The 20,000-nt window shown below is 38.0% G+C and overlaps 1 protein-coding gene across 1 annotated transcript in view; it reads left to right on the forward strand.

The window, feature by feature from the left end:
* The window catches only part of LOC113801115 (insulin-like peptide receptor), a 71,580-nt gene that overhangs the window by 7,371 nt on the left and 44,209 nt on the right, over positions 1-20,000 (forward strand). The window contains exons 6-11 of the mRNA XM_070133387.1: positions 4,075-4,222; positions 4,410-4,526; positions 5,127-5,271; positions 18,189-18,403; positions 18,651-18,822; positions 19,233-19,411. Of these exons, the coding sequence (XP_069989488.1) occupies positions 4,075-4,222; positions 4,410-4,526; positions 5,127-5,271; positions 18,189-18,403; positions 18,651-18,822; positions 19,233-19,411 (976 nt within the window). The remainder of the gene's footprint in view (positions 1-4,074; positions 4,223-4,409; positions 4,527-5,126; positions 5,272-18,188; positions 18,404-18,650; positions 18,823-19,232; positions 19,412-20,000) is intronic.

Raw genomic sequence — 20,000 nt, forward strand, 5'->3', positions numbered from 1 at the left:
GTCGGAACGTAATATATTTTATCCGAAACATACGAAAAGGATGTGATAGCTGTTTCAAATCTAGATGAAGACTGTGTCTACAAACGAGCTCAAAATTCCATATGGTATTTCATTCAGAGCGGGTATTGCTGTGTACTGACATCTTCGACATGAAATAATCGGTATCACTTATAACTCTGAATTTTAAAAATCCGACTTTGAGGTGGCCTTCGTATGGAAGTGCTCTTTAAAACGTAAACGACCAGTTTCAAATCAAATCGATGCTGTAAAGTACCGACCGTTGAACGGTTTAACGGCTATTTCCAAACATTAGTGCCTCGTACTTGGTATATATACAGATCCCTTCGTAAGCTACAATACATTGCCAAGGAGACTTGATGGAAGGATATTTCATGTGTAAAAGTACACAAAATTTACTTTTATTTACATATATTTCACAAAATATTTCGTCATAAATTGCTGATATATATTTTTCTGATATTGGTAAAAAAGTGTTCTTTGAACGTTTACGAATTCATGTCTATGCGCAATGTCATTATCAAATGCCATGTGCACAATTACGACAAGCAAAAGTCCACCCAGGAGCATATTAGCAGCGTACCTCCCCGCGTGTTGGCGGGTCCCGCCCGAGAACTAACCATAGCTGGATATAATAGTCACTTGGTAGTTTCTTCATTCATGTGCCTATACAGTACGCTCGCTAGCTCAATTTGACCCCCAAACTTCCCCACACACCCCGGGTTTCTTGAGGACGGTCCCCTTATGTACAGATACAGTAACGTGTGTGTGTGTGTGTGTGTGTGTGTGTGTGTGTGTGTGTGTGTGTGTGTGTGTGTGTGTGTGTGTGTGTGTGTGTGTGTGTGTGTGTGTGTGTGTGTGTGAGAGAGAGAGAGAGAGAGAGAGAGAGAGAGAGAGATTTGAGAGAGGGGGAGGGAGGGAGAAGGGGAAGAGAGAGAGAGAGGGAAGTGAAGGGAGAGAGAGGCAGGGGTAGAGAGAGAGAGACGGGGGGGGGGATAGGGGGAAGGGAGAGAGAGCGGGGAAGAAAGAAAGAGGAGGGAGAGAGAGAGAGGGGAGAAGGGGAAGAAAGAGGGAGGGGGTGAAGGCAGAGAGAGGGAGGGAGGAGACAGAGAGAGAGAGTGATAGAAAGATAGAGGTAGAGGGTGAGATAGACAGAGAGAGAGAGAATTCATTTCCAAAAATATGAATTCAAAATCCATGTACATGCTTATAGATACCATGGAAATGTGAAGTGAGTATTCCTCGATACTGAGATTTTTTTTTTTCTTTTTTAAGGGTAAGCCAAAATACTTCAATATATTCGACTTCCTTTTAATTGTTTTTGATGATGGGGATAATAATAGTAATGATGATACCAATGATAATAATATTATTGCTTAGTCATAGTAACAATAGTAACAATGATAATAATAATAATGACAATCAAAACAGTGATTATGATAATGATAATAACAATGATTGTAGTAATACAATGATAATGATAATAATGATGGTGATAATGATAATAACAACAATGATAAAAGTAATGATAATGATATTAATGATTATAATAGTAATACTGATAATCATAATGCCAGTAATAACAATGGTAATAACAATAATAATGATAATAATAGCCATAATGAGGATGATAATTATGATAATGATAAAAATAAAAATAATGGTATTGATGATGATAATGATAATGACAATAACAATATTGTAATGATGATAATAATAATGAAAATAGTAGTAATTATAATAACAGTAATGATAGTAATAACAACAATGATGATTATAAAACTAGCTACAGTAATAGTAATGGTAACAATAATAATAATTATTATCATTATGATAATACTAATGATAGTAATGATGATGATAATTATCATGATAATGATAATTATAATAATAATGATATTTTTATTAGCAATGATAATTATGATTATGATAAAAATGATAATAATATTAATAATAGTAATAAAAGTAATGATGAAAGTTATAGTAATAAAGATAAAAGGAAATGATGATAAAATTATAACGATAGTAATAGTAACGGGTATGATGATGATGATTATAATGATAATGATTATGGTAATAATATTGATAATCATCTTTATTCTGATTGTTTTTTTCCTTATTATTATTATAATCATTATTATTGTTGTTATGATTATTATTATCATTATTATCATTATTATTATCATTATCATAATTATTTTTATCATTACTAATTTGATTATTATAATTGTAATAATAACAACAACATTAAGGATGATGAAGAAACTAATGCTAACATTAATATTAATGATAGCACAGTAATAGCAATGAAGATGATAATTCTAGCAGGATTAAAATCAACTGCAATATTTGTATTTCAATTTTTATATGGGAATGTAGCAACATTAGAAAATAGTTTCTCTCTCTCTCTCTCTCTGTCTCTCTCTCTCTCTCTCTCTCTCTTTCTCTCTCTCTCTCTCTCTCTCTCTCTCTCTCTCTCTCTCTCTCTCTCTCTCTCTCTCTCTTGTTCTCGTCTCTCTCTCTTGTTCTCGTCTCTCTCTCTTGTTCTCGTCTCTCTCTCTTGTTCTCGTCTCTCTCTCTCTCTCTCTCTCTCTTGTTCTCGTCTCTCTCTCTTGTTCTCGTCTCTCTCTCTCTCTCTCTCTTGTTCTCGTCTCTCTCTCTCTCTCTCTCTCTCTCTCTCTCTCTCTCTCTCTCTCTCTCTCTCTCTCTCTCTCTCTCTCTCTCTCTCTCTCTTGTTCTCGTCTCTCTCTCTCTCTTTCTTGTTCTCGTCTCTCTCTCTCTCTCTCTCTCTCTCTCTCTCTCTCTCTTTCTCTTTCTCTCTCTCTCTCTTTCTCTCTCTCCCTCTCTCTCTCTCTCTCTCTCTCTCTCTCTCTCTCTCTCTCTCTCTCTCTCTCTCTCTCTCTCTCTCTCTCTCTCTTGTTCTCTCTCTCTCTCTTGTTCTCTCTCTCTCTCCCCCTCTCTCTCTCTCTCTCTCTCTCTCTCTCTCTCTCTCTCTCTCTCTCTCTCTCTCTCTCTCTCTCTCTCTCTCTCTCTCTCTCAAGCTCTCTCTCCCTCTTTCCCTATCCTTTCCCTCCTTTTCTCCTTCCTTCCTTCTTTCCCTCCCGACTCCCCCTTTCATTTCCCTTTCCCTCTCTCTATTCCTCTCTCTCGTTGCTTTCTCACTTCCCTCCCCCTTCCACTCACTCCAGCTGAGCAACGCCCCATAAGCTACACAATGTTCGCACGCCAGCAGCGTCTCGAGCCAAGTAGGTCGGTCGGAAAGGAGAGGAGGCGAAGGAGGGAGAAGAGGTGGAGGCGGAGGAGGAGAAGAACGATGAACAAGAAGGGGAGATTGGAGAAAGCGAAAGAGGGGTGAGGAAAAGGAAGACTAAGAAGAGGGCGAGGAGTGGTTAGAATGAGGAAGAGGTGGAGGAGAAAGAGAAAGAAGAGAGGGGGCATAAAAGGGGAAAGAGTAAGCAAATGAGGAATGACAAAGATAAAGGAGAGATAGGAGGGTGCGAAGGAGAGGTAAGAAAAGCTATGAAAAGGAGGAAGAGGAGGAGAAGAGAACTCCATCCGAACTTTTCAAAGCGGTAATGGAGCGTCGTGCGGAGTGAATTCCTTCGGAAAGGCGTCCCTGAGATACAGAATGAAAGACTCCGTCGGCACCGCTTCCCGACAGCTGGCGGGGAATCGGAGTGCCAGTCGCCGGGTCTCAGGCCTCGCGACTCCAACTTCCGGCGTCAGAACTTCCCGGATTATCATGATCGCCGCGCCTGCCTGGCCGAGGAGATAAGGGGGGGGGGGGGGGGTACGCGACTTTTGCCGGAGGAAGCGGAAAATGGGAGCGTTTAAGGCGGAGGGTCTGTGAGCATCTCCCGAGCTCTCCGTTGGTGAATGAGCTAGGGTCAAACGAACGAGAGTAAACGCACACTTTCAGTGGAAGACGCCGCATGTAAACACACGCTCTCTCTCTCTCTCTTTCTCCCTCTCTCTCTCTCTCTTTCTCAGACACACACACACAAACAAAATTACAAAGCTTAATGACTCGAGCACTAGCCTCCGCGTCCCCCTCAGGTCCTCCAGCACAGGTGCGAGGAGAGGAGCTCCTGCAGAAGGAACTACGTCATCAAACTGGACACGAAGGAGTGCGTGAAGCGGTGTCCTTTGGGCTACAACCTGAGCAGCAACTCGGCGGGAGAGAAGCTCTGCGTCCCGTGTGAAGGTGAGGCGGGGGGCGCCTGGGGGAGCCTGGGGCGGGGTCCTCGCTGCCCTTGCTCTTCGCTGCTTTCGAAGAAGGATCAGACCCTTAGAGGACCTCCGGCGAAAGGCAGGCGATGTGGACTACCATGACTTATACCCTGAAATCAAACAATTCCAGGTCCTTTGACTTCCTTTCCCCTCGCTGCCAGGCTCCGTGTGCCCGAAGGAGTGCGGGGCCGCCGTCGTGAAGAGCGTGAGCCGCGCCCAGGCGCTGCGGGGCTGCACCGTCATCAGGGGGGACCTCACCGTCAACATCAACGGCGGCGGTGAGTCGTCCTTGGCCGGACGCTGAACTTCTCTTTCTACTTGATTAAGTGATCATTGCACATTGATCAAAATAAGACCACGTGAAAAAAGTATGAATGAGAATTAATATCTTCACAATACAAGAGATGTGTTTGACCGGTTTCGATTTCCCTTCGCCAGAAATGCATGGAGTAATTGAAACCGGTCAAAGACATCTCTTGTATTGTGAAGACATTAATCTCATTTATACCTTTTCTACACATGTCGCAATGAATACGGTTCGAAATAAGACCTAGTATGTTTTTTCCTAAGTCAAAAAATGACCTCTCCCTCTTTCTTTCCCCAAAATAACTTTAGAGAAAGAGATAGATATAAAGAGCGAGAGAGAGAGAGAGAGAGAGAGAGAGAAAGAGAGAGAGAGAGATAGAGAGAGAGAGAGAGAGAGAGAGAGAGAGAGAGAGAGAGAGAGAGAGAGAGAGAGAATGAGAGAGAGAGAGAGAAAGATAGATGGATAGAGAGAGGGAGATAGAGAGAGAGAGGAGAAAGAAAGGGAGAGAGAAAGAGAAGGAAATCAAACAAAACGCCTTCAACAACCCCCCCCCCCCTCCTTCCTCGAGCAGAGAACATCGAGCGCGAACTCGAGGAGAACCTGGGCAGCCTCGAGGAAGTCACCGGCTTCGTCAAGGTCTTCCGCTCGAACGTGACGTCGCTCAACTTCCTCAGGAACCTCACCAGGATCGGAGGCTCTTCGCTCCTGCACAGCAAGTAAGTTCCTTTGGAAGAGAGGGAGGGAGGGAAGAAGGAGGTAAGGGAGGGGGGGGAGGGGGGTGGAGGGAGGGGGGAGGGAGATGGGACGAGAGAGGGAAGAAGGAAAATGGGGAGAGAGAGGCAACTTGCTCCTGCACAGCAAGTAAGTGAGAGAGGGAGGGAGAGAGGGAAGGGACGGAGGGGGGTGGAGAGAGGGGGGAGGGAGATGGAGAGAGAGAGAGACTCCTCGCTCCTGCACAGCAAGTAAGTTCCTTTGGAAGAGAGGGAGGGAGGGAAGGAGGGAAGAGAGGGAGGGCGAGAGGGTTGGAAGGAGATGGGGCGAGAGAGGGAAGGAGGGAAATGGGGAGAGAGAGGCAACTCACTCCTGTACAGCCTTTGAAAGAGAGGGAGGGAAGAAGGAAGGAAGGGAGGGAGGGCGAGAGGGATGGAGGGAGTGGGGGGTGGGGTTGGAGAGAGAGTGTGGCAACTCTCTCCCGCACAGCAAATAAGTGGCTTTGAGGGAGGGAAGAAGGAGGGAAGCGAGGGAGGGCAAGAAGGGTGGAGGGAAGGAGAGAAGAAGGAGGGAAGAGAGGGAGGGGGAGGGAGGGAGAGGGAAGAAGGAAGGATGAGAGGGAGAGCGTGATGGTTGGAGGGAGGGCGAGAGGGGTGGAGGGAGGGAGGGAAGAGAGCGAGGGTGAGAGGGGTGAAGGGAGGGAGGGAAGAGAGGGAGGGGGAGAGAGAAGGAAGGAGGAAGAGAGGGAGAGATAAGAAGTAAGATATAGAGAGAAAGAGAAGGGGAGAGGGATTGATGAAGGGAGACGGGGGAGAAAAGGAATGAGGGAGGAGAAACGGAGATTGAGGGTGTGTTTTTCCTATTCGTTTTTTTTTTCTCCCTTAAAGCTTGGTTAAAATCTCACTTCTCCAATTTTCTCCAGCTATGTCACAATTGGAAACCAGAAACACAACAGTTGGAGGAAAACAAGAAAATAGCGTCGAAAACTGTGGTTATTAGGGAAGTGGTGTTTACCTTCGCACGATGTGAAGACCAGTGACAAAGACTTCCAGGAGGGAGATAGAAAGAGAGGGAAAGGGGGAGGGAAGGAGAGAGGGAAACAGATGGAGGGAGGGAAGGAGGAAGAAATTGAGGATGGGAAAGAGTGGAAAAGAGAAATGGAGAGAGAGAAAGAGAGAGAGAGAGAGAGAGAGAGAGAGAGAGAGAGAGAGAGAGAGAGAGAGAGAGAGAGAGATAGAGAGATAGAGAGATAGAGAGATAGAGAGATAGATAGAGAGATAGATAGATAGATAGATAGATAGATAGATAGAGAGAGAGAGAGAGAGAGAGAGAGAGAGAGAGAGAGAGAGAGAGAGAGAGAGAGAGAGAGAGAGACAGACAGACAGACAGACAGACAGACAGACAGGGAGAGAGAGGTTGGTAAAGAAAAATAGATAAAGAGGTATAGAGAGAATAGATGAAAAGAAAGACTTAAAGGGAAAAGGAGTGCCGAGGGGAGTGAAAGAAAGAGAGAGAGAAAAAAAAACAATTCTATCCCCCTTAAGGAGCCCCCCCTACCCCCTCTCTTCCAAGAAAGAGAACAGAGAAGGATAGAAAAATAACAAACTTAAAAGAAAAAATGAACCCCAAACTAACACTGGCCCTTCAGCCGACCCCCAGCGGCGTCTCCCTGCCCTCTAGGAGCTATTTCCAGGGCCTCCGACACCTCAGAGCAACAGGGCATTGCAACCTCGCCCGACCTGGTGCAGGACGGGGGACTGGGGTGGGAATATGCCGAGGGGAAGGGGCTGGGGGAGGGAAAGGGAAAGGGAGGAGGAAGGGGAAATAAGGAGGAAGAGGTAAGGGAGAGGGGGGAGGAGGGGAGGAAGAAAGGGGAACTGGGTGGAGGGAAGAAGAGAAGGGAGTAGGGGAAAAAGAGTAGGAGGAATAGGGAAGACGGTTTGCGGAGGGAAGGAGGGGAAGAGAAGAGAAAGGGGAAAGGGGGAGGAGCGAAGGAGGAAGGGACGCGGGTGGTCGTCCTGCGAGGAGGAGCGGAGGGGAAAAGAGGGGAGGAGGAAGAGAGGGAAAACGACTAGTGATATGGGACACGGGGAAGGGAGGGAGAAAGGTAAATGGAGGAGGGGGCATTGCAAGGAGAGGAGGAAGGAAGGAAGGGTTGGAGATGGGTAGCCAACGACGAGGAGGGACGCCGCCCCTCCTCTTCTCCCCCTCCCTCCTCCCTCCTTCCCCTTCCTCCCTTCCTCTCCCCTTCTCCTTCCCCCTTCCTCTCTTCTTCCTCCCTTCCCTTCTCCCTCCTCTTTCCCCTTCCTCCATTCCTTCCTCCTCCCCCTTTCCCTCCTTCCCCTTTCTCCCTTCCTCCTTTCTTTCTCTTTCCCCCCTCCCCCTCTCCTTCGTCCCTCCTTCCTTATTCACGGTGCGCTTTTCCTACTGTAATATTTTTACTTTATATCAACTCCTTCTCTTGATATATTTATTACAGATATTATTATTATTATCATGATTATTCTTTATTTACTTTTTTTTTCTTCTTACGTGCAACATCAATTCATATTTTTTATTATTATTGGTCGTGTGAATACTACTACTCGTGTTATTTTTATACTGTTATTATTATTATTATCATTGTTATTAATATTATTATTATTATCATTAATATTATTTTATAATTATAATTATAATTATAATTATAATTATAATTATAATTATAATTATAATTATAATTATAATTATAATTATAATTATAATTATAATTATAATTATAATTATAATTATAATTATAATTATTATTATTATTATTATTATTTCTATTATTATTATTATTATTATTATTATTATTATTATTATTGTTATTGTTATTGTTATTGTTATTGTTATTGTTATTGTTATTGTTATTGTTATTATTATCCTTGTAGCGGGGCGTAGACCCAGTAGACTTTAAGTGGTCTGGTTGAGTCCTGGCTCAGCCGAGAATATTGAGTTCTTTGCTCAAGGAAAGATTCGTCTGCAGTGAACAGATGTAAGGTTCCAGGCCTACGGCACGCTGCCACCACCCGATTAGTAGGTTTGGGGACCGTGTATGTCGTGTAAGTGGGTGTGGGTGTTGTATCAGAGAAGGGTGGAAAGAAAGTACAGAATGTGTGTGCTGAATGTTGGATGTGTAAGTGTGTAGATGTGAAAAGGGAGACAGCGTAGGCTGAGCGTCTGCGTGGACGTGTTTGGAAGAAAAAAACAAGATCATAGGATCCTTCTTCTTCCCTTCGGTTTGAGCATCCGCCTGCTGGGAGCGGGAACACAGGTATAGCTAAATGAATCTGTTCTTTTGATATCAGCTTAATATTCTCTGATTTATCTAGCCTTTTTACAGCCTTTCAAGGGTTGCGTGATGTCAGAGCAACCAGCGATGTGCTGTTTAGGAGACCCGAGTCCGAGATAGATTTAGGCATCTAACTTTGGTCAGAACCAGAACTTTAGTGGTGGTAAGACTATGAATTATTCTGACTGGAGTTGAGTAAAAGCTCGATGATGGTATGATGTTTATTTTTGGGAGCAAATTGCACTCACTAGGGAGTTACAGGCATTTTCAGTCATGGAAAAGTAGACAAAGGTGTGTGCATCACCGATTTATCACAGCGGAGGTGATGCACGAGAAATTAACACCAGATAAACTTACCACGATATAAAAAATGACTTCCCTAAGTTGGCGTCCCAACTCCAGAAGTACTGTTACTAGGGGGTCAGCATAAAAACATCCAAGTCCCTAAATTACGTTAAATTGTTAACATCCAACCCAAATGGAGGTTAACTGTTAAACCAAAGCTAATGCTGACGGATACCTAGTAAGAGTACTTGTATGCAAAAGAATTAAGAAATAAATTAATAAGAAGGCTGAAAAAGTCAAGGAAGGGACTATTCACGAAGACTGCCTGAATACCCACAAGGTCAGACAGGAATCAGCCGAAACAACAAACGACAACAACAACAAAAATCAAGCATCATGTGATACTAAGGGCTCGTTATCAGGAGATACGGAGCAACAAAGTCTGTCTGATCACCCACAAGGTCAGGCAGAAATCAACAGAAACATCAAACAAAATATGTAAAAAGATCCTGATAACGATCTTTATCCCCGGAGGAACGGATCCTCAAGCAGGGACGAAAGGAAATATTAACATTAACTTAAAAAAAAAAAAAAAAAAAAAAAATATGTACAGGAGGTATGACTCCTCAAGTAAGAACGAAATACAACGAAGTATTAACTTAAATCTTAAAAAGGGAGAGTCACACTGGAGGTGTAATCACAAAGACTGCTTGATCACCCACGCGATCAAGTAGAAATCAACAAACACGCATTAAGTGAAACAAAACAATTAACGATAAAGTACGTAATGGTACTAAACAAGATCTTTATTCCAGGAGGTACGGAACCTCAGGCAGGAATGAAAGGAAACTAAGTAATAACTTAGTTATAAAAATGAATACACTGGAGGTACGGATCCTCAAGCAGTGTTTCTTTAAATCACTTGGTCCTAATGCTCTCAAACACTGGGAAATACGCAAAAATGTTATGGGACTTCACGAAAGAGTGCACCCTGCAGATGATAATGCAGCATGTCACGCTAAAGTCCAAAAGAGACCAGTCGTCTCCTACACACAACCATCAACCACTTAGCTTTGAGGAGATACTCAGCAATCCTGGTAAATCCGTGCGCGAAGTATATCCCAGGGTAAATTCGAGCGAGAGCACAACACAGGTAAAATTGTAACCGCGAAGGACCAAAGTGCGTGACAGAGGTCAGGACCGAAGTTGTCTTCCTTCCCCCTACCACGAGTACATATGCCCCGAAAGAAACCCCCAGGCCAAGCCCCAGGCATGGCGCGAAAGAAGAATATAGGCAAAAGAGGTGCCTGAAGACCAAGCCAATAGTTCGACAATCCAAACAACCGAGACGAGAGAGGGAAGGAAAAAAAACAAAAAAAAACAGGGTAACGACCGTCACCTCCTTCGGTGGTTATCGCGAGAATTTGGAGTTGTCGACAAGAGGAAAGAACATTAGAAAAAGTAAATACAGGAAAGGATACGGAGAAAATCCGATGATAAACAGTTGTGGTAAGAACTGTGCATTTCGGCCATATATATATATATATATATATATATATATATATATATATATATATATATATATATATATATATATATATATATATATATATATATATATACAATAATTGGGTTTAAAAAATAAATAGCTGTTTTAGCTTGGCGACTTCAACTGATGACATCATCCTTCGAGTCGGGACGTTCGCAGCCGTACACTACAATCCTTATTATTTTTATTATTATTAATATTATCATTATTTTAATCTTCATAATTATCATTATCATCTTTATTATCTTTACAATTATCATCATTATTATCATTATCATCTTTATTTTTATCATTACTATTATCATCATTATTATCATTATCCTCTTTATTATTATCATTACTATTATTATTGTTATCATTATCATTATCAGTGTCATATATTATTATTATTATTTGTTGTTTTCTATCCTCCTTTTTATCATCATTTATATCATCCTTGTTATTATTATTATTGGTACTACTTTTATTATCACTAATTTTATTGTTACCTTTACTATCAGTAACATTAGTATTACTATTATCTTTGTCATAATTATTATCATAATCATTATAATTTCCTTATAGTTATAATCATCATTATCATCTGTATTTTCATTGCTATCATTATCATCATAGATTTTATTATTATCATCATCATGTTAGTATCATCATTATTGTTGTTGTTATTATTATTATTATTATTATTATTATTATTATTATTATTATTATTATTATTATTATTATTATTATTATTATTATTATCATTATTATTATCATTATAATCATTATCATTATTATTATCATCATTAGTGTTATTACCATTAATATCATCCTTTTTATTTCTGTCATTATCATCATTGATATCATTATCATATCATTATCATATTAATATCATCATCATATCAGAATAAGACTACGATTATCGTTATCATTATTATTTTTATTTTTGTTTATATTCCTATTTTTATTATTATTATTATTATTATTATTATTATTATTATTATTATTATTGTTGCTGTTATTATCATCATCATCATCATCATCATTATTATTATTAATACTATAATTATTATCAATATCATTATTATTATTGCTATCATTATTATCATCATTATTACTTTTATTACCATCATCATCACCATCAATAACAATAATCATAATGATTATCATTATGAATGTTAGCATTGTTATAATCATAATCATTATTATGATTTACTTTTTTCATTTTTTATCATCATCATCATCATCATTATTATTGTCAGCATTCTCATTTTATAGTTCATATCATTATTACCTTTATCCTTTTTGTTATTTTCATTATGATAATGATAATGATAGTAATATGATTATAAGAATAATCCTTATTAGTGTTATTATTATCATTATCATTGTTACCATTATTATTAATGATAATGATGATGATGATGATGATGATGATGATGATGATGATGATGATGATTATTGTTATCATTATTATTACTATTATTATAATCGTATCATTATTGTTATTACTACTAATATTGTCATTATGGTAGTAGTAGTAGTATCATTATTATCGTTATTATTGTGATTATGTTGATGGTTATGATTATTGCTATTATTGCTTTTATTGTTATTATCATCTTTATCCGTTTTATAATCATTGTTATTAGTTATGCATATATAATTATTCTCATTACCTTTATCATGATTGTTATTAGTATCATTATCATAATTATTGCTATTATTGTTATTATTATTATTAGTATCATTATCTTTATTATTATTACTTTTATTATTATTATAATTATGATTATTGTTATTTTCACTACGATTGTTGGTATTATCATCATCATTATCATTATCGTAATTATGATGATCATTATCTTTGATACGATCACTACTATTATAAACACTTTTACCGTCGTCACCATCATCAACATTATCAATATTTATATTTTTATCGTTTATTTTGTTGTCATAATTGCTGTTACTATAGTCGTTGTTACTATTGTATTGTATCAATTTGGTAATAATCATTGTAATGATTTTTGTTATGATTCTTGATATTATTGTTATTTTCATTATCGTTTTTATTTTTATTATTATTATTGCTAGTAGTAGTAGTAGTAGTAGCAATAGTAGTAGTAATAGTAGTACCGGTATTCTTATGATTAACATTATTATCATCAATATAATTGCAATTGATTTAATCATTAGTTACTATTATCCTCATAATTATCAGCAATATGTCATTGTTAATATCACGTTTGTTATTATTACCATTAGTATCACTGATATGGTTATTGCCATATAAATATTGTTGTTATTAATACCATCATAATCAATAATAGTTTGTTGAGGCTATCAGTAACACTAAGATGGTTATTATTAGTATCATCATTATTATTACTAAAATTTTGCTCAGAAGCGTTATTGCTGATATTAGTATCATTATCATTATCACGTTTTCCATCTTTCTATCATTATTATTACACCATTATCATCACTACGACAAAAAAAAACTTTGATTTTAATAACCATCCTACTAATCCTATCATTACTGCAATTAGCAGCATTAATTCCACGAATTACAATAATCCTCATTGCTTATCCAAACATAATCCTCACAGTTATCTATTATTCGGTCTCCTTTTCTTATCTTTTATTTATCTAACCAAGTGATTCTTATTGTGAGAATTGTAAATAATATTTTTCAGCGTCTAAACTGGACATACCCCATTAAGATTTGCCGTTAAAATCAAAATCCCTGTTAGAAATAAAATAAAGGATTTATCAAAACAACTATGAGTGTTGTGCGTTTGCCTGGATGTATCCATGTTATTCTATTTAAATATCGTATGTGTGTATGTTAAGTGTGTACATATGCACGCCGAAGCATATACATCTATGCATTATCTATGTATAAAATCCTCTTCATTTTCTTCCCAGTATGTTATACGATCTAGACAGACTCATGCTGTGTTATATTTAAATTTCTTCGATTTACCAAATTTTATAACGTAAACAAATGACAGACGATATTCGGCTTTTTGAGATTTTATCTGGGAATTCTGGGTGTAAAAGACATCGTTACTGCTGAGTTGGATGCTTGTATAAAAAGCGTTTGTCGTAACTCGTTTTCCTTTCTGTAAATGTTTACCCTCTCTTTCTCTCTCTCTCTCTCTCTCTCTCTCTCTCTCTCTCTCTCTCTCTCTCTCTCTCTCTCTCTCTCTCTCTCTCTCTCTCTCTCTCTCTCTCTCTAAAATCATATCATATATAAAGCCCAGGAGTTTACGATTCAGTCAGCATAGATTGTAATAATGTTAAATTATGACGATAACACTTTTCAGTATACAGAAAACTGTCGTGTTTCGTGTTACCGTTTATAGAGTCTGCATCTTAACTAGTTCAATCAAAGTCAGAATGTGGCATCCAGACAAAAAGGAAAGAGAAAAGAAAGAAAACGATTGCTGTATAATTTAATCGTTAATAAATTCATTAGTAATGGAACTAGTTTTAGAAACAATTCAATTGATATTGATGTTATCAAGTCAGTTAATGAATCTCGAAAGAAAGCAAAGATTGACCAAGCTACATTTTTCCCTTTCAACCTTCCATGTTTGAAGCGGTCAGACCAGGTGGGAAGCAGCACAGGACCAGAGCAAATATACATTTACATGCTTATCGGAGCTGCATGTCCAAAAGAACGCTATGCACTGCATTGTACAGTATTTATACCTTGGTATTATTACTGTTAAGATTCTTGTCCATTTTACAGCATGTCTTGTCTCTTATTCGTCTTTTTATGCATGTCTGGCTCATTTACAGCTCAGCGTATATGGTAAAAGAAAAACAAATATATGAAGGATGGTTGTCATTTTCAGTATTTGCATTTCTGTTGTGCTAAACATTAGTTATCATATTTCCTATAAGAATTTATAACATCTTTCACTGAAGGCTTTGTTTACAATGGTATAAAATTTGTCAGTAATATATTCTCATCTGTTTTAATTAGTTTAGACAAGCAACATATAAGTTGAAATTTATTGCATGAATGCATCATTGCATGCTCAAAATCCGCACGTAGGATATCTCCCATTTCGTAGTATTCTCAAATGCACTGTTTATCAATCTATCGTCATATTTACATATGTCAGAGTTTTAATGATAGTTTTATTTCTACTAATACTTTGTTAAGAAAAAAAAATCTTTATTACAATAACTAAGAAATGCATTGACTCATGTCATTATGTATCTATTTCAGCTCACTTATTTTTTCAAATAATCTATTTACTTATTCATTAATCATTAAAAACTTTAAAGGTCCTGTACGTCTTGATGATTCTATGGTAAATAGTTTAGCAATACTATCATAGTAAATCATGCTGTTTTTGTTGTTGTCCCTGTCTTTAAGATGAATATACTGATCTATCATATATGTTCTTGTAGCTTAACGTTTTTAGGGTGTGTATATTTGTGATAAGATATATGGTGTAACTGTTTTTTGTTGGTAATGATATCAGTGATGGTGAAAATGATTATGATGATGATAATGGTGATAGTGATGATGATGATGATGATGATGATGATGATGATAGTGATGATGATGATGATGATGATGATGATGATGATAACGAAAGTTGTAGTGATGATGATAGTGATGATGATGATGATGATGATGATGATGATGATAACGAAAGTTGTAGTGATGATGATAATGATCATAATATTGGTAATAATGATAAAACTGTCTTAATTAATATCATAATAATGATAACAATAATAGGGATGATAATAAAACAGTAATAAGATTATGAAAATAATTGTTATGATAATGGTGTAACGATAGTCATAATAATAATAATATTATCACTAATAATAATTATCACAATGATAATAATGGTAATAACAATAATAATGATATTGATAGTAATGATATTCATAAAAAGGATAATAATAATGATAATGATAATAATAGTAATAATAATAATAATAATAATAATAATAATAATAATAATAATAATAATAATAATAATAATAATAATAATAATAATAATAATAATAATAATAATAATAATAATAATTATAATAATAATAATTATAATAATAATAATGATAATAATAATGATAATAATGATGATGATGATGATGATAATAATAATAATAGCGATGATGATGATTATCATTATTGTTTTTGTTACTGATAAAAATAATCAAAATGATAAAAACGATGATGATGGTGATGATGATTATGATGATCATGATCATGATAATAATGATAATGATGACAATGGTAATAATAATAATGATAATAATAATATAATAATAATAATAATAGTTATTATTATTATTATAATTATTATTATTATTATTATTATTATAAATAATGATTACAATGATAGTGATAATAATAACAATAATGATAATGATAATAATAATAATAATAATAATAATAATAATAATAATAATAATAATGATAATGATGATGATAATGATAATGATAATGATAATGATAATGATAATGATGATGATGATAACAATAATTGTAGTAATAATAATAATAATAATAATAATAATAGCAATAATAATAATAATTATTATTATTATTATTATTATTATTATTATTATAGTAATAATGATGATAATTATAATAATTTTTCTACTATAATGATGATAGTGGCGGTAATGATAATAGTAATAATGATAATGTTAATAAAAGTAATAAAAGCAATAATGATAATAAAGAAAAACACAATCATGATCATGATATTAATCCAAAAGTTGATGTAATAATGATAATGATGATAGGAATGATGATAATACAATGATTGCAAAGATGAAAATAATATAAACGAAATAATAATAATGATAATACATATTAATGTGAGTCTTTATGTGTAATAAACATTTCCCTGTAGAAAAGGTATGAATGATAATAAATATCTTCGGATGCGAATATATCTTCGTCAGAAATACATACATTAGATAAATTACAGAATATATATATATATATATATATATATATATATATATATATATATATATATATATATATATATATATATATATATATATATATATATATATATATATGTATATATATATACATACATACATACATATATATATATATATATATATATATATATATATATATATATATATATATATATATATATATATATATATATTTATATATTTATATATATGTGTGTGTGTGTGTGTGTGTGTGTGTGTGTGACACCTTCTCTGCATTTGTCAGCATGAATACAGTTCAACATTTCCTTATCAGCTCTTTTCAACTCGGTTAAAAAATCCATTCAGACTGTAGTCCGTGAATGTATACAAACACATAGTGCCCCTTCTACTGGCCACCGAAAACGGGGTGCAGCTGACACATACTGTACAGGGCATCGTATGAAACTAAACATGCACACGATGGATATAAGGAATTAAGAGAGAGAGAGAGAGAGAGAGAGAGAGAGAGAGAGAGAGAGAGAGAGAGAGAGAGAGAGAGAGAGAGAGAGAGAGAGAGAGAGAGAGAGAGAGGGAGAGAGAGAGAGAGAGAGAGAGAGAGAGAGAGAGAGAGAGAAGTTGGGACAGTGAAAGAGAGAAGAGAGAACGTAAGAGGTAGAGAGAGGAGGGTGTATCTCACCTTAATCTTCTGGACCCAATAGTTCGAAAAGACCGGTAGCCTGATATTGCTAGACCAAGAACTTTCGAAGAATTGGCAGCCAAAGTTTGCCAAAATTAAGCTTCATTTGTTACCTGCTTATGGATCATTCCCAGTAGTCGAAGTAAAAGAATGATAATGATAATAAAACAATCGGATAGAGATAGATAGATAAATAGAGTGAGAGAGATGGAGAAAAAAGAGAGATGGGGGGCGGAGGGAGGGAGAGAGAGAGAGAGAACGAGAGGGCGAAAAAGAAAGAAGGAAAAAAAGAACGAAAACAGTCAATAAAACAAAAAATATATTTACATACATTCACACAGGAAAATGAAAGAAAGAAACACGATTAAATAAACAACAACAACGTAACCAAAAAGTCAAAGAAAAATTACCATAAAATAAACCAGACAACAACAGCCTGTTCGCCCCAGGGGAAATAAGATCGCCCGGGGCTTTCATCATCAGAGTTATTAAGGCCGTGGATGGAAAGCAATATAGCACTGTAGATCTCACTTTTACACCTTTCTGTGGTTCCACAAGAATATTTATTTATTTATTTATTTATCTCTGTTAATATCAGTATCTCAGACAAAAAAAAAGTGTTTTTTTTATCTATTTATCTATCAATTTAAGTTAATAGCATTACCTCAAAAACCCGTATATAGACAGATAGACTAATAGATAGACAGATGAAACAAATGGATTGATAGACAAATAGATAGATAACAGATAGAGAGGTAGACAGAAGAATAGGCAGGCAGATAAAGCTCCTGGACACACACACACACACACACACACACACACACAGAGAGAGAGAGAGAGAGAGAGAGAGAGAGAGAGAGAGAGAGAGAGAGAGAGAGAGAGAGAGAGAGAGAAAGAGAAAGAGAAAGACAAAGAGAGAGAGAGAGAGAGAGAGAGAGAGAGAGAGAGAGAGAGAGAGAGAGAGAGAGAGAGAGAGACAGACAGACAGACAGACAGACAGAGAGAAACAGACAGACAAACAGACAAGGGAAGTGGTGCTGCTTGACTGCCGGTCGCTCTCGCCACTCACTGGTGATCTTGGACACAAACACACACACAAATATAGACAGAGACAGACAGACACGAGAAGGAGCATGACGCGTGTCGCTCTCGCCCGCAGCTACTCGCTAGTGATCCTGGACAACCCGCACCTGCGGGCGCTGTGGAACTGGACGGGGCGTGGGCGGCGCCTCGCCGTCGAGCGCGGCAAGATGTTCGTTCACTCGAACCCGCGGCTCTGCTTCCACCACATCGAGGCGCTAGTCAACGCCACCAACATGACGGGCCTTTCGGAGACCGACGTCTCCTCCACCTACAACGGGGACAAAGTGCCGTGTAGGTGACGGCGGTTAGGGGGTTCTGAAGTGTATATTTTGTGAACATAATTCAATGTATTCCCTTTATATAACATATATATATATACATATAGATAGATAGATAAGACTGATCGACAGGTAGATAGATAGATATTGATTTCATACTTATATTGCTATCGTGTTTACATTTCCATGCTTTATCACACGGAGAAGAAACAAATATACGTAACCAGAAGCCCTCCTTCTCTCCCTCCCTCCCGTCGCAGGCAAGGTGACGCCCCTGGAGGCGCGAGTGACGCCCCACCTGTACGGCACCCTGCTGGTGGAGGTGGCCACGTCCGCCCGGCTGCCGCCCGACGCCGTCTACTACGTCAACTACAAGAAGGCGGAGAAGAACGTGTCGCTGTACGAGGGCGACGGCCCCTGCAGCGACCAGGGGTGAGTGCGCCGCCCAGGGGGTGATGGGAGGGGCGGGGGTGCTATGGATGTCTCGTTGTTATTGATGTGGGCGTCATAATCCTTGGCATTGACGTCCTGATTATCAGCCATAGTCATTTCCCTCATCATCTTCGCGTCTAAATCAGTGATACAATATACATTTTTTTTAAATCTTTCATCATCCTTCATGTAGTCATGTAGCAGGAAATTGAACGCGAAATATCTGCTGAACGAAGAAATGGAAGACTTTCTCTCCACTTCGATATGTGTGTATAATTCTTTAGTCGCTGGACATAGGCCTTCCCCAGAGTTTCCCACGTCGCCCTGCCTCGGCCTTCCGGAGCCAGCCATTCCCCAGCCCTAAACCGCCCCCGTTTCCGCCAGCCCAACCGCCCTTGCCTCCCCCGCAGGTGGTCCACGACGGAGGTGGGGCCGGGCAACGGGACGGCGCTCGCCCGCAGGAGGGACCTGATCATCGTCAACCTGGAGCCGTTCACGCGCTACGCCGTGTACGTGAAGGCGTACTCGCTCGCCGCCAGCGGGAAGGGCGCGCAGTCGGACGTCCTGTACGCCGTCACGAGGCCCTACCGTAAGTGCGGGGCTGGGTGTAGGCGCGCGGGTGTGTTTGTGTGTGTGTATGTTATTCCTATATCTAAAAGAAAACAATCTACACATATAAAACAAATGTGCGTGCGCTTTAAATCGACCTGCGTAGAAAACTCGTGCAGATCCTCCCGAGCGATGACCTGAGAAATTCTCAACTGATTTTATAGCACAATAGATAAGAATGCCTCCGTTGTGCCTCTCTAAACGCGACTCGTGTCCTCACCACAAACATAAGTGTGTTTTTGTCCGTACTCTGTTGTTTCCTCCGCCATCGTCTTAACACATGAGGGACGTCGCCACTTCGTACTCTCTCCCGGTTGCCGGAGGGAAGGATCGATTTCCTCCGCTGCTCCTTCATCAAACAGTGATATCCTTGTGATGTCCTTTGCGCATCGAGCTTGGGACAGAATGCACTTTCCGCCTCCGAGATACGTTCGTGCATTCTTGAATTTTTCGATTGTGGGGAATATTCAACCAAGGCTCCCGACTCACTCTGTTTCTCTCTCTCTCTCTCTCTCTCTCTCTCTCTCTCTCTCTCTCTCTCTCTCTCTCTCTCTCTCTTTTTTTCTTTT

This window comes from Penaeus vannamei, chromosome 18 (assembly GCF_042767895.1).
Source record: "Penaeus vannamei isolate JL-2024 chromosome 18, ASM4276789v1, whole genome shotgun sequence".
NCBI classification, from domain to species: domain Eukaryota; kingdom Metazoa; phylum Arthropoda; class Malacostraca; order Decapoda; family Penaeidae; genus Penaeus; species Penaeus vannamei.